A 12,958-nucleotide genomic window follows, 5' to 3' on the forward strand; every position below is an offset into this window, starting at 1 on the left:
CATCCTCACAGCTTCAGGATTGCTTTGAAAGGACTCATTGGGACATTTTTGAGGACCAGGATTTGGAGGAGTACACATCAACAGTACTCTGTTACATTAAGAACTGTGTTGACATTGTCACTGTCGACAAATGCATCCGGGTGCACTCAAACCAGAAGCCCTGGATGACAAAGGAGGTCAGAACTCTCTTAAAGGATCGTAATGCTGCCTTTAGGTCCAAGGACAAAGCCCTCTATAGCGTGGCTAGAGCCAACCTTAAGAGAGCCATCAAAAGAGCAAAAGGAAAACACAAAAAGGAGATTGAGGACCACTTCACCCACAAGGACCCACGACGACTTTGGCAGGGAATCCAGCACCTCACAAATGACAAAACCAGCAACTACAAGATCGCTGATGCAAACGCCTCGTTGGCAGAGGAACTTAATGGCTTCTTTGCCCGGTTTGAGGTGAGAGCGGCAAAGTTAGTTACACCATCTACACCTGCCTTCAACAGCCACACGCTCACGGTACAGGAGCATGAGGTGAGGCGTGTGCTCAGGGCTGTCAACACAAGGAAGGCTGCAGGCCCGGGTTGGAGTGACGGGAAGGGTGTTGAAAGAATGTGCAGACCAACTCTCAGTGGTCTTCACGAAGATCTTCAACCTGTCCCTGTCCAAAGCCATCATCCCATCCTGCCTGAAATCCGCAACAATAATCCCACTGCCAAAGAAACCAGTCATCCGTGATCTCAACGACTACCATCCTGTTGCACTAACGAAGTGCTTTGAGAAGCTGGTCCAGCAGCACATCAAAGCCAGCCTCTCAGCCACTATCGACCCACACCAATTCGCTTACAGATCAAACAGATCTACAGAGGACGCCATTACTACTGCCCTACACACCGCACTGACCCATCTTGAGCGGCAGGGCAGTTACGTGAGGATGCTCTTCATAGATTATAGTTCAGCATTTAACACGGTCATCACGGACAGACTGGTTTCTAAACCAACTGATTTAGGCCTCTCCCAAACTATCTGTAACTGGATTAAGGACTTCCTGACCAATCGGCCCCAGATGGTCAGATTAGGCCCTCACACATCCTCCACTCTCACAATCAGCACCGGCTGCCTGCAAAGATGCGTGTTGAGCCCCCTTATCTACGCCCTCTACACCCATGACTACACCCCCACTCATCCTACCAACACCATCATCAAGTTTGCGGATGACACGACTGTGGTTGGACTCGTCTCAGGAGATGACGAGACAGCCTACAGAGATGAAGTCCAAAAACTGATAGGATGGTGTGCGGAAAACAATCTGGCTCTGACTCCTTCCAAGACAAAATAACTCATAATAGACTTCCGAATTCACAATACGGGCTACACACCACTGCATATCAGCGGGGTTTGTGTGGAAAGGGTCCCTGCCTTCAAGTTCCTGGGCACGCATATTGCTGAGGATCTCTCCTGGACCACAAACACCATAGCGGCAGTCAAAAAGGCACAGCAGCGGCTCTACTTTCTGTGGATCCTCAGGAAGAACAACCTGTAAGAGAAGCTGCTAGTGACTTTCTACCGTTGCACCATCGAGAGTGTGCTGACGTACTGTATTTCTATGTGGTACACCAGCAGCTCAGAGGCAGACAAGAAAGCCCTTCAGAGGGTCATCAACTCTGCAAAGAATATCATTGGTTGCCCACTGCCCTCTCTAGAGGAACTTTACTCCATCCGCTGCCTCAGCAGAGCAGCCAACATCCTGAGGGATCCTTCCCACCCTGGTCATCAGCTGCTCCAACTGCTGCCCTCTGGTAGACGGTTCAGGTCCATTACATCACGGACTAATAGACTCAAGAACAGCTTCTACCCCAGCGTCATACGTGAGCTGAACACTGCCAGACACTCACATAAAACTGAATGGAAGGAACGGAACTGATCGGAACACTGTCAGTTACTTGTCAGAAAACATAAGCCTCAATTTAATACATGTTTACATCCTACTGCACTTATATTGCTTAACATTTGCTAAACTTATTACATGTTACACCCGACCGCACCTTATATTTAATTACATTATCTCTTTCATTTTAAAAAAAACGGCACTACCGATGCATTTGCAATATGTTAGCTCTCATTGCTGTGCAATAACTTGCTGTCTTGGTTGCACTGTACACTGCCTTGACCGTATTGTAATTGTTTTGTCTATATTATATTAGAGGTCAGTTTGTTTAATTCAGTAGATTCGGTTTAGCTTGTTATGGATAAAGGTTTATCCTTTGTACTGTCTGCTGTGTGTGATTGCATCATCTGGACTGCTTTAATTTCGCTGTACTTTGTGTAGTGACAATAAAGGTTTTTTACATTTTACATTTTACATTTACATAAGTGATCATAAGGTCATGTGATAGGAGCAGAATTAAGCTATTCGGCCCATCAAGTCTGCCCTGCCATTCAATCATGTCTGATCTATCTCTCCCTCCTAACCCCATTCTCTTGCCTTCTCCCCATAACTAATCACCCGTACTAATCAAGAATCTATCTATCTCTGTCTTAACAATATCCACTGACGGCCTCCACAGCCTTCTGTGGCAAAGAATCCCACAGATTCACCACCCCTCACCCCTTTGGTCCCTAAGGACACCCATTGTCTCCCTAGCCACCATCTGGCTTATAATATATTTATAGGATGACTTTAGATTTCCCTTAATCTTACCTGTCAAGCACCCATTTACACTACAGGTGCTCCTCAACCTACGATGGGGTTACGTTCCAATAAACCCATTGTAAACCGAAAATATTGTAAGTAGAAATGCATATAATACACCCAATCACGTGGCCGGTAGCGAGCTGCGGGCCGCTGCCGTTGCCCAGCGTTTGCACCAGCGTAAAGTCAAAATATCGTAAGTCGAAGCATCGTAAGTCAGGGAGCACCTGTATGCCTATGCTAATCTTTGTTTTCTCTCCACGTTCCAGATAACTCTTACTCAGATTCGACTACCATTTGCACACGAGGGACAATTTACATGGCCTAGTTAATCTACCAACCCCCAAGCCATTGGGTTTGTGGGAGGAAATTAGAGGATTTGCAAGAAACCCACGTGGTTGCAGGGCGAATGTGTAAATTCCACCCCGACTACGCTAGTGTCTGATAACTTGGATTGTGAAAGTGAAATGATCGTTTCCTTTGAGACTGTATAAGTTATTTTTGTTCCCATTCCAGGAGGAATAGATACCAGAATGTGCCCAGGAACATCTATCGCCACATAATACTCTCAGAAATAAAGGAAGCTATTGCAACCCTTCCACCTGTGAGTGACTCTTAAAGAAAATCTTGACGTTGATTAACCACATAATTTGGGAAAACATTTGATTTTCATGAATAATGGTATTATTTTCACCCATGAATACAAACTACAAACCACTTTGTTTTAGCCATAATAAGTTGAAGATACACAAGGGTATATAGTCACAATTATGTCTTATCCCCCACCTGTGGATTTTTTGTAGAATCCTACCAAAATTGAGACGGGTAGGAGTATTAAAAGTAATGAATAGATCTTAGGTCATTTTTTTAGTTAGTTGACATTGTGTGTATTATAGGAAAAATTAGGTCTTATATAATTGTGAGGTGCTGGAAATCACTGAGTTGAAAACTTGTAAACTATCGTATCAGTTACAGAAATGGTGGGATTTCAACCTAATACTTTGAGCTGTTGCAGAATCTTCAATTTCTTTATGTGCCAAAATCTTTAACTTAAGCACTTGTATTGTCTTGTGGCATTATTTTATAAATATTTGAAATGCAAATGGAGGAGGGTCATACTTTTGAATTTAAAACTTTTATTCACATAATTTATGGTATAAACAAAACTAGATTTTTATGGTATAACCAAAAAAACTCTGATTTTTCAGTCAAACTACACCTCTAGCTTAGGAGCCAGTCTGAAGAATGGTCTTGACCCGAAACGTCACCCATTCCTTCTCTCCAGAGATGCTGCCTGTCCCGCTGAGTTAGTCCAGCATTTTGTGTCTACCTGCACCTTTAGCTTGGCTAGTTGTAAAATCTAAAGAGAATATATAAATATTTCTGACACCCATATAATCTCAGTCTTATTAAGGCAATTCATTATTTAATGTTAAAACATTAAGTTTTGGCAACAGGCCTAATGTCTGGAGAAACGCTAGCGAAAATCTGTCAGCAAGTTTAGAACTTTCATGTTTTCACGTTCATGTAAATGCTAAACTTGCTGGCATGTAAAATGGGTGCAGAATGCTCGTATTTCTGTGTAGTATCTAAGACCCTACATTTACTATCCTGATAGGTGATGAAACATGAAGTTTCTTTTCTAAGACCAAGCCCTTGCACCACTTTTATTTGATACTAGCGAAGAGGGCCCGTTGGGCCCATTCCCACACCCCCCATTCTCTCCTTCCCCCAACCCCAATATTACTCTCCCCACACCCCCCCTTCCCCCACGACCACCCCTTTTCCCAGTACCCCTATTTCCCCCACCACCAAGCCCCCTCCGGACGACCCCTGTTGTCCCCCTCCCCAGTCCCCATTCTCAGACCCCGCCACCATTCTCTCTCCCCCAGACACACTCTTACTATCCCCCACCCCCTTTCCCCAGCACACCTACTCTCTCTTGCCCCCAGCACCAACAGGTCCGGGGGGGGGGGCGGGGAGCGCATCAGTGAAAGGTCCGGGGGGGGTGGGGGAGCGCATCAGTGAAAGGTCCGGGGGGGGGGGATAGCGGGGAGAGGGTCTCCCGGGTGTGGGAGAGAGGAGAGAAGCAAGGGGAGAGAGGAGAGGGGAGCCCAGACGCACAGCAGCACCACGCTGAAAGCCTTCAATAAATCAGTAGGAGGGGGGTTGCGCGAGCTCTTCTCACATGGGCATTTTGACGTCACACGCTGAAGGCCATTGAAAAAACGGCTGATTTTTAATTTTTTTTACTAAAACCTCTGTAACTTAAAAAATACACGACCGAATCAAATAAAAATATCATTTTCCAGCAGCGTTCAGCGTGGTGATTAAGGCGGTGCAGAAAACGTGGCGCTACGGTTCACCGCTTTTGCCGAAATCAGCCGAAAATGTAACTTAAACAATATACGACCGAATTAAATAAAAAAATCATTTTCGGCAAGCGTCCAGCGGTGTGATTAGACGGTGCAAAAATCGTGGCGCTACGGTTTACCGTTTTGCCGAAATCAGTGAAATTGAGGAGATGCCGCGCATGCGTACTGAGCACAGCCGCACCACAGCGCCCCCCTGAAAACCTTCAATAAATCAGGGGGGGCAGCGCTTTAAAACCTCTGTAACTTAAAAAATATGCGAACGAATTAAATAAAAAAATCATTTTCCAGCAGCGGTCCGCGCGGTGATTAAGTCGGTGCAAAAATCGTGGCGCTACGGTTTACCGTTTTGCCGTAATCAGCCGAAATCACAGATATATATATACATATACACAAGATCTGACTTTTAATAAGATAGATGTGCTAAAAATAAATTCTTGCTTTTTTTATACAGGAGGTGACTGCTCAAGCAGTGATGGGTTATGATCCACTTCCTCCATTAGATGGCATCATCACATATACTAGACCAGAAAGGTATGGATCACTTAGCATTAATTCTAAGAGTCAAACCAAATTAACCAGTAGCTTAGAATGTGCATTAAAATAAAGAGTATTGTATAGTCTGTCTATTGGATTTTTAGTTTAGTTTCGAGATACAGCATGGAAACAGGCCCTTCGGCCCACTGAGTCCGCACCAACCAGCGATCCCTGGACATCAATATATCAATAGTCAATAGTCAATAGTCGTTTATTTGTTACATACACATAAATGTGTAGTAAAATGAAACATTACCCGCAGTTGAACAATAAGACCAATAAGATTAATCAATAAAAATGCAATAACACATACAATCACAACTAACACCAAACAAAAAGAAACATCTCCTCCAGTCCCTCCTCACTGTGATGGAAGGCCAGAATGTCTTTTTCTCTTCCCTGCCGTCTTGTCCCGCGGTCAGGCTGTTGGAGTTGCCACGTCGGGGCGGTCGGGGCTCCCGATATTGAAGCCCCCGCTGGGCGGTGAAAAAAAATCCCGCGGCCTATTTCAGGCCGCGCCGGATGGTGAAAGGTCCATGGCGGGCCGACCCAAGCCCCGCGATTCGGGGCGGGCGAACACGTTGCCTCTGCCGCTGCCGGAGCTCCCGATGTCGGCCCCCATCCAGGGGCCTGCGGGCTTCCGACGTCCACGCGGCCCGCGCCGGAGCCTCCGGAGACGAGTCGCAGCCGTTCCCGCAGCATTCGCAGGCAGCCAGCGCCGCAGGTGGTGAGTCCGGACCGCGGGCTCTGCGAACCAGAGACCCAGGTGGTCCCAGGTGCATGGCCGGTGGTAGGCCGCAGCGGGAACGGAGACACGACACAGAACAAAGGTCGCGTCTCCGTTCTGGAGAGAGAATGTTACAGTTACAGTTCCCGTTCCCTCCCACCCCCCCCCCAAAACATAACATACAACACTACATCATATTAACACTACAATTGAGACAAAAACAACAAAAAACACAAAAGACAGACGGACTGCAGGCAAGCCGCAGCTGTCCTACACACTATCCTACACACACCGGGGATAATTTACATTTCTATCAGCCAATTAACGTACAAACCTGTACGTCTTTGGAGTGTGGGAGGAAACCAAAGATCGCGGAGAAAACCCACGCAGGTCACGGAGAGAACATACAAACTCCGTACAGACGGCACCCGCAGTCTGGATTGAACCCGGGTCTCCGGCACTGTAAGGCAGCAACTCTACCGCTGTGCCACCTTGCCTCCCCACAAACCTGTGATGGATAGGTTGTGGTCATTGACCTGTTGTTTTCAAGTTTACTGAAGTGATCTTCCTCCATTGCCCACATTAGGAAACGACCTCCAGGTATCCAGTTTTCCACATATGAAAAAAAGTTCTTATCCCCTTTCTAATCTTTCTACCAACCATGCACTCTGGTTCCTGACCTCTTCACAGGGAATTCCCATTCACCTTGTTGGAGTCTGAATTTAATAAATCTCAATTTAAATTTCCCAACATCTAACCCAAAGAATACTCCAGTCTTTCTAATCTTCCCTCATATCTGAAGCCATCAGTGCCCAGCAGCTTCAATACAAATGTACAGTGCATCGTCCGTAGTAACATCTTTCCTGTCAAAACTATACAGAGCACAGCTTGTATTTGATATATTGCTAGCATTAGATACTAAGCCAATGCACCAGAAGAAAGGTCCCGACCCGAAATGTTACCCATTCCTTCTCTCCAGAGATGCTGCCTGTCCCGCTGAGTTACTCCAGCATTTTGTGTCTTATCACCAGAAGGCCTCTTGACTAGTACGTCAGCCCTACTATTTAGAAATAGCAGTGGTAAAAGTTGCATTCTCTGGCCAACAACCTGTTGATCAATGCACAACTGGGTTTTGTCAGGAGCACTCAGTTCCAGACGTTTAAAGAGCCGCGATCACGAGGTGAGGTGAGAATATCTTTCCTTGGCATCAAGGGAACATCTTTCTTCGTGTGGGATTAAGAACCCTTGGTAGAAATCATTGGGTGTCAAGGAAACCTGGTTGCTAAACAATAACTCCTCTTCTCATTCCCACATTGACCTTTCTGTCCTGGGCCTCCTCCATTGTCAGAGTGAGGCTAAATGCAAATTGGAGGAACAGCACCTCATATTTCGCTTGGGCAGCTTACAACCCAGCAGTATGACTATTGATTTCTCTAACTTCAAGTTCCTCTTGCATTCCCTCTCTCTCCATCTGTCCTCCTCCCTAGTTGTTGTACTAGTTTCACTGTCGTCCTGGTGAGTTTCATTTTCACCTCGCCCACCGCTAACAATGGACTGTTTCCATTATCGTCATTATTTTTTTGCATATCTTTCATTCGTTTGTTCTATATCTCTCTGTATCACCGTCTGTATCTCTGGTTTCCCTTTCCCCTGATTCCCATTCTGAAGAAGGGTCTCTACCCGAAATATCACCTATTCCTTTTCTCCAGAGATGCTGTCTGACCCGCTGAATTATTTCAGCGTTTGGTGTCGATCTAAGGAAAAAAAGCTCATGTGTGAATGGAGTTAAACACCTTCATTGGTGTGTAATGTGATTATGAAGAAGTAGGTCATCGCAGCCCCAGGACATCACTGCAGAGATTCCTTGGAACAGTCTTTGATTTATTTCCATCCATAAGATTGGAAGTGGTTATCTTCTCTCATAATTGAACACTGCCTGCAGGAAAATCACAGGATGCCTGAAGCCGACAAAGATTGAACATCTGTACGAGCTGGCTGGCATCGACAAACCATCTCGAAGACGTGATCGGGTAGCTGCAGTAGAACGCTTCAATGCGGACACAGACCCCCGGCACCCCTTGCACAATCACCAACCTGCCAAGAAACGCTTGAAGAGTAGGAACAGCTTCATGGAACTAGAGCCAACCGTGCCAGGTACCAAAACCAAACCACAGACGGCACCAGGACACCACCTGCCTTACACTACCTGGAAAGCCCCAAACCGCCTCCGCACTGGAGTGGGACGCTGCAGACTCAACCTGAAGCAGTGGGGCTTCTCGGACTCTGACAAATGCAACAGTGGGGAGGTACAGACAATGGCCCACCTACTGATTTGCGGCAGAGAGGCATGCACTACGGACCATCTCCGCAGAGGCACAGATGTGGCACTGGCTGTAGCAAAGCCATGGCACAGCCTCGTCTGACACACGAGCGAAGCGAATAATTGCACAATGCTCAATTCCGTTTGCAAATCCTTCGGAAATAGAATAGTCCATACCTGCATGCAACAAGTCTTTGACAACATTCAAGTATGAACCTGTTCAATGCAAAGCATCATTCACAGCACCATTGCCAGGCAAGGATCATCTCTCCCTGACATCCACTGGCATCATTATTACAAAATTCCCCACTGTCTTGATCAGTGCTCCAAATCAGAAAATCACCGGAAGCAGCCACATAAATATTTGCTGAAAGACCAAGCCAGGTACCAGGCATGATCTTGTTCCTCTTCCCTGCCACTTCTTGATGTGGAGTGGAGGGGAGGGCAGGATGTTTGCGTTACGAGTCTGTGACGTATACAAGTGCTGACTTGGTGTGGATGTATTTTCCTACTGGCATATTTCATTTCGTCATTGGCTGTTATAGGAGAGTAATTAGGTATATTTGCTGTGAAACCTATTAGATTTTTGTCAGCATCTATACAGCTAACTTTCTTTCTGTTTTCAGTGATTTTCACTTCTGTGAGATGAGTCTGGCATTTCAGTCGCATGCATTCTTTTGTCAATGTCATTTTGCAACCAGCACATTTGCTGCTCAGCTCTTTACTGCCAGTTTGCCGTTCACTGCAAATTCAACCAGTTTTCACCAATATACTGCAAAGCCCTCTGTGGTATCTGTAAACTTTGAGAAAAGCAAAATATAATATCGTGTGAAAAACTACCACGCCAGCGTGATTTTTGGAGAGTTGAGGCTGATGTCAGATCAACCAAAATGTTTCACGGTGGAGGGGATGGGGGGAGAGGAGTGCCATGTGGCCTACTCAATCTATTTCCTCTTTGCAAATAATTGACTGAGAAGAGAATAGCTACATAGAGAAATGGTTTCATATGATAAATTATGCCATGTGGGGCTGGAGCTCTTAAGGATAGCGGAGTCAGGGGGTATGGGGAGAAGGCAGGAACGGGGTACTGATTGAGAATGATCAGCCATGATCACATTGAATGGCGGTGCTGACTCGAAGGGCTGAATGGCCTCCTCCTGCACCTATTGTCTATTGGTACTGGGCCCCTGCTGTTTCTAATGAACCGAATTACACAAAAACAAATCAAACAAGCAAAGGTGGGGGGGGGGGCTCCATTAAGCTGCTTGTTATATCTAACAGCGTTCTCTTCTTACTTTAGATTACTCGTTAAAATTGTTTGCTTTTGCATTGTGTATTGGGTGGTGGTTTTTGTTCACAAACAGCTGATTTATAAAAATGATGAAATGGTATTTGATAAATCTTTTAAGATTTTATAACTAACTACCCACGACTAACATCAACATATAATTGCAGCATAGAGATTTTATTCAGATATTTAATTATATGTATATGTTTATATTTATATGTTATAAATATATTTGTATATGTAAAATGTAAATATATGTTATGTAATTGCTTTTCAGATTTTAATCTTTGAGTTTGTTGAATCACAGTGGTTTATCTTTCAGGGTCAATCAGGCAGCAGGTGGAAATACTCTGTCCCTGTTCTTTCGATCTTTGTTGCCAAATTTTAATCTGCAGGTAAGAATAAAATAAGAGGGAGGTTGCGAGTTTAGTTTTGGAGACACAGCTTGATGCTTTGACCCACTGAAGCCGTGCCGACCAACAATCAGATAGATATCTGTGCACTCGTTCTAAACTACACAGGAGTGACAATTTACTGAAGCCAATTAACCTGCAAACCTGCACATCTTTTGTGTGTGGGAGGAAACCGGAGCACCCGGAGATAACCCGCGCGGTCCCAGGGACAACGTACAAACTCTGTACAGACAGCACCCGCAGTTAGGACTCTGGCACGGTATGGTAGCAACTCTAGCGCTGTACCACTCTGCTGCCCCTATGTGAGCGATTGGAATACATTTTTTTAAAGTATATATATATCTCAGTGGTTAAATTCAGATCATCACAGAAAAGTGGGCGGCACGGTGGCGCAGCGGTACAGTTGCTGCCTTACAGCGAATGCAGCGCCAGAGACTCAGGTTCGATCCTGATTACGGAGTTTGTACGTTCTCCCCGTGACCTGCGTGGGTTTTCTCCGAGATCTTCGGTTTCCTCCCACATTCCAAAGACGTACAGGTATGTAGGTTAATTGACTGGGTAAATGTAAAAATTGTCCCTAGTGTGTGTAGGATAGTGTTAATGTGCGGGGATCGCTGGGCGGCGCGGACTCGGTGGGCCGAAGGGCCTGTTTCCGCGCTGTATCTCTAAATCTAAAAAATAATCTAAAAAAGTATATGCAATTACAATGACATTGTTTGCAGGCATGCAAAGTATTGGAGCAGCACAGGTGCACCAAATTCCCGACTGTAACCAGGTGCAGGTGGAAAAGAATGCTTGGTGCTATTAAATGGTTTCTACGTTTTATTTCATGAAAATGTATCTGGTGTCACTAATACTTACAGATATTTATATTAAGTTCTCTTACATTCTGCCCTTGATGTTGGAGAAAGAATTTTGAGAGCAGAAAATAGATGGCCAAGTCCTTGTTTTACCAATGCAATCATAAAATGTTTACAGTAAGATCACTGAAATAGAAAACATCGGGTTCACAAAAAAAGTTACAACTGATTGCTATAGATTCAGTTGAAGTTTCATCTGTATACTAAACTCTCGTTTGTTTGTTTGTTTGTTCCTGAACTGCAGCCAAAACACGACAATTTTAGGCCCACCTTACTCACCGTCGTCCCTTTGGTGTTAAGTTTCATTGAAATCGGTGTTATACTTTTTGTTATTCACATTTTAAAGTTTACATCTATCTCCTAGGGAGGGAGGGGGGAGGAGAGGAGGGAAAGGGAGGAGGTAAAGGGAGGAGGTAGGGAGGGGAGGAGAGGAGGGGAGGGTGCTGCACCAATGCAGGAGAGGTTTGGGCACAACGGGTCCACTTGGTCTAGTTAGCTACTAAACTTCCAAGCTGGGTGATTTTGTAACTTTTGTCTTTCTTTTCCTTCCTCACTACCCATATACAAAAACAAATTGGCATGTGTATTTTTCAGGAGGACAGAAGACAGCAAATGGAAGGTGAAGGTGCAGAAGACCCACATGAACTGAATCAGGGAGTAAATCGACTCATGGCTGCCATGAGGGATATGTTGGCAAATATCCGATTTCAAGAACCACCTCAGGAGGAATATCAAGATGGTGATGGAGATGGAGATGGAGATGGAGAATGGGACTGAAGCTTCATGTACGAAATCTTCCACGAACTTTTACTTGCTATGGTGTCTATGGCACATGCTATGACTGTGAACAATGATCCACCAGAGTTGATATAAAAACTCTTATTAAAACATGAAGCAAATATATTTAGTTCTATTGAATATTATTGATAGCACTTATAAGTGATAACTCTGTTTAATATAATTTTTCAAAAGGATAGAATAAAATAAATAGCAACTTAACAAATATTTAGTAACAAATTAAGATTTTCAAGATGATCTTCGTGGAGAAGAATTCACAGTGATACCTAAAACTTCAGCTGGTAGGTACAGTTACATTTTTATACTAACTGCAGTCTTAATATACAGTGCATTCAGAAAGTATTCAGACCCCTTCACTTTTTCCACATTTTGCTACGTTACAGCCTTATTTTAAAATGGATTCAATTCATTTTTTTGTCATCAATCTACACACAATACCCCATAATAAAAAAGTGAAAACAGGTGTTTAGAATTTTTTTGCAAAGTAATTAAAAAGAAATAACTGAAATATCACATTTACATAAGTATCCAGATCCTTTGCTGTGACACTCAAAATTGAGCTTATGTTCATCCTGTTTCCGTTGATTATCCTTGAGATGTTTCTACAACTTGATTGGAGTCGACTAGTGGTAAACTAAATTGATTGGACATGATTTGGAAAGGCACGCACCTATCTATATAAGGTCCCACAGTTGACAGTGCATGTCAGAGCAAAAACCAAGCCATGAAGACAAAGGAATTGTCCGTAGACCTCCGAGACTGGATTGTGTCGAGACTCAGATCTGGGGAAGGGTATAAAACAATTTCTGCAGCATTGCCGGTCCCAAAGAGCACAGTGGCCTCCGTCATTCTTAAATGGAAGAACTTTGGGACCACCAGGACTCTTCATAGAGCTGGCCGCCCGGCCAAACTGAGCAATCAGGGGAGAAGGGCGTTGGTCAGGGAGGTGACCAAGAACCCGATG

The 12,958-nt window shown here is 44.6% G+C and overlaps 1 protein-coding gene across 4 annotated transcripts in view; it reads left to right on the forward strand.

The window, feature by feature from the left end:
- tcf25 (TCF25 ribosome quality control complex subunit) overlaps positions 1 to 12,204 on the forward strand; it is a 60,490-nt gene extending 48,286 nt beyond the window's left edge. For 3 of the 4 annotated variants that reach the window (XM_078400861.1, XM_078400858.1, XM_078400860.1), the window contains 4 exons: positions 3,196 to 3,283; positions 5,506 to 5,585; positions 10,246 to 10,318; positions 11,791 to 12,204. In XM_078400861.1, the coding sequence (XP_078256987.1) occupies positions 3,196 to 3,283; positions 5,506 to 5,585; positions 10,246 to 10,318; positions 11,791 to 11,973 (424 nt within the window). In that variant the 3' untranslated portion in view covers positions 11,974 to 12,204. The remainder of the gene's footprint in view (positions 1 to 3,195; positions 3,284 to 5,505; positions 5,586 to 10,245; positions 10,319 to 11,790) is intronic. The other variant, XM_078400859.1, reaches the window with a different exon arrangement.
- Positions 12,205 to 12,958: the final 754 nt, after the last annotated feature.

This window comes from Rhinoraja longicauda, chromosome 6, assembly GCF_053455715.1.
Source record: "Rhinoraja longicauda isolate Sanriku21f chromosome 6, sRhiLon1.1, whole genome shotgun sequence".
Taxonomy (NCBI): Eukaryota; Metazoa; Chordata; class Chondrichthyes; order Rajiformes; family Arhynchobatidae; genus Rhinoraja; species Rhinoraja longicauda.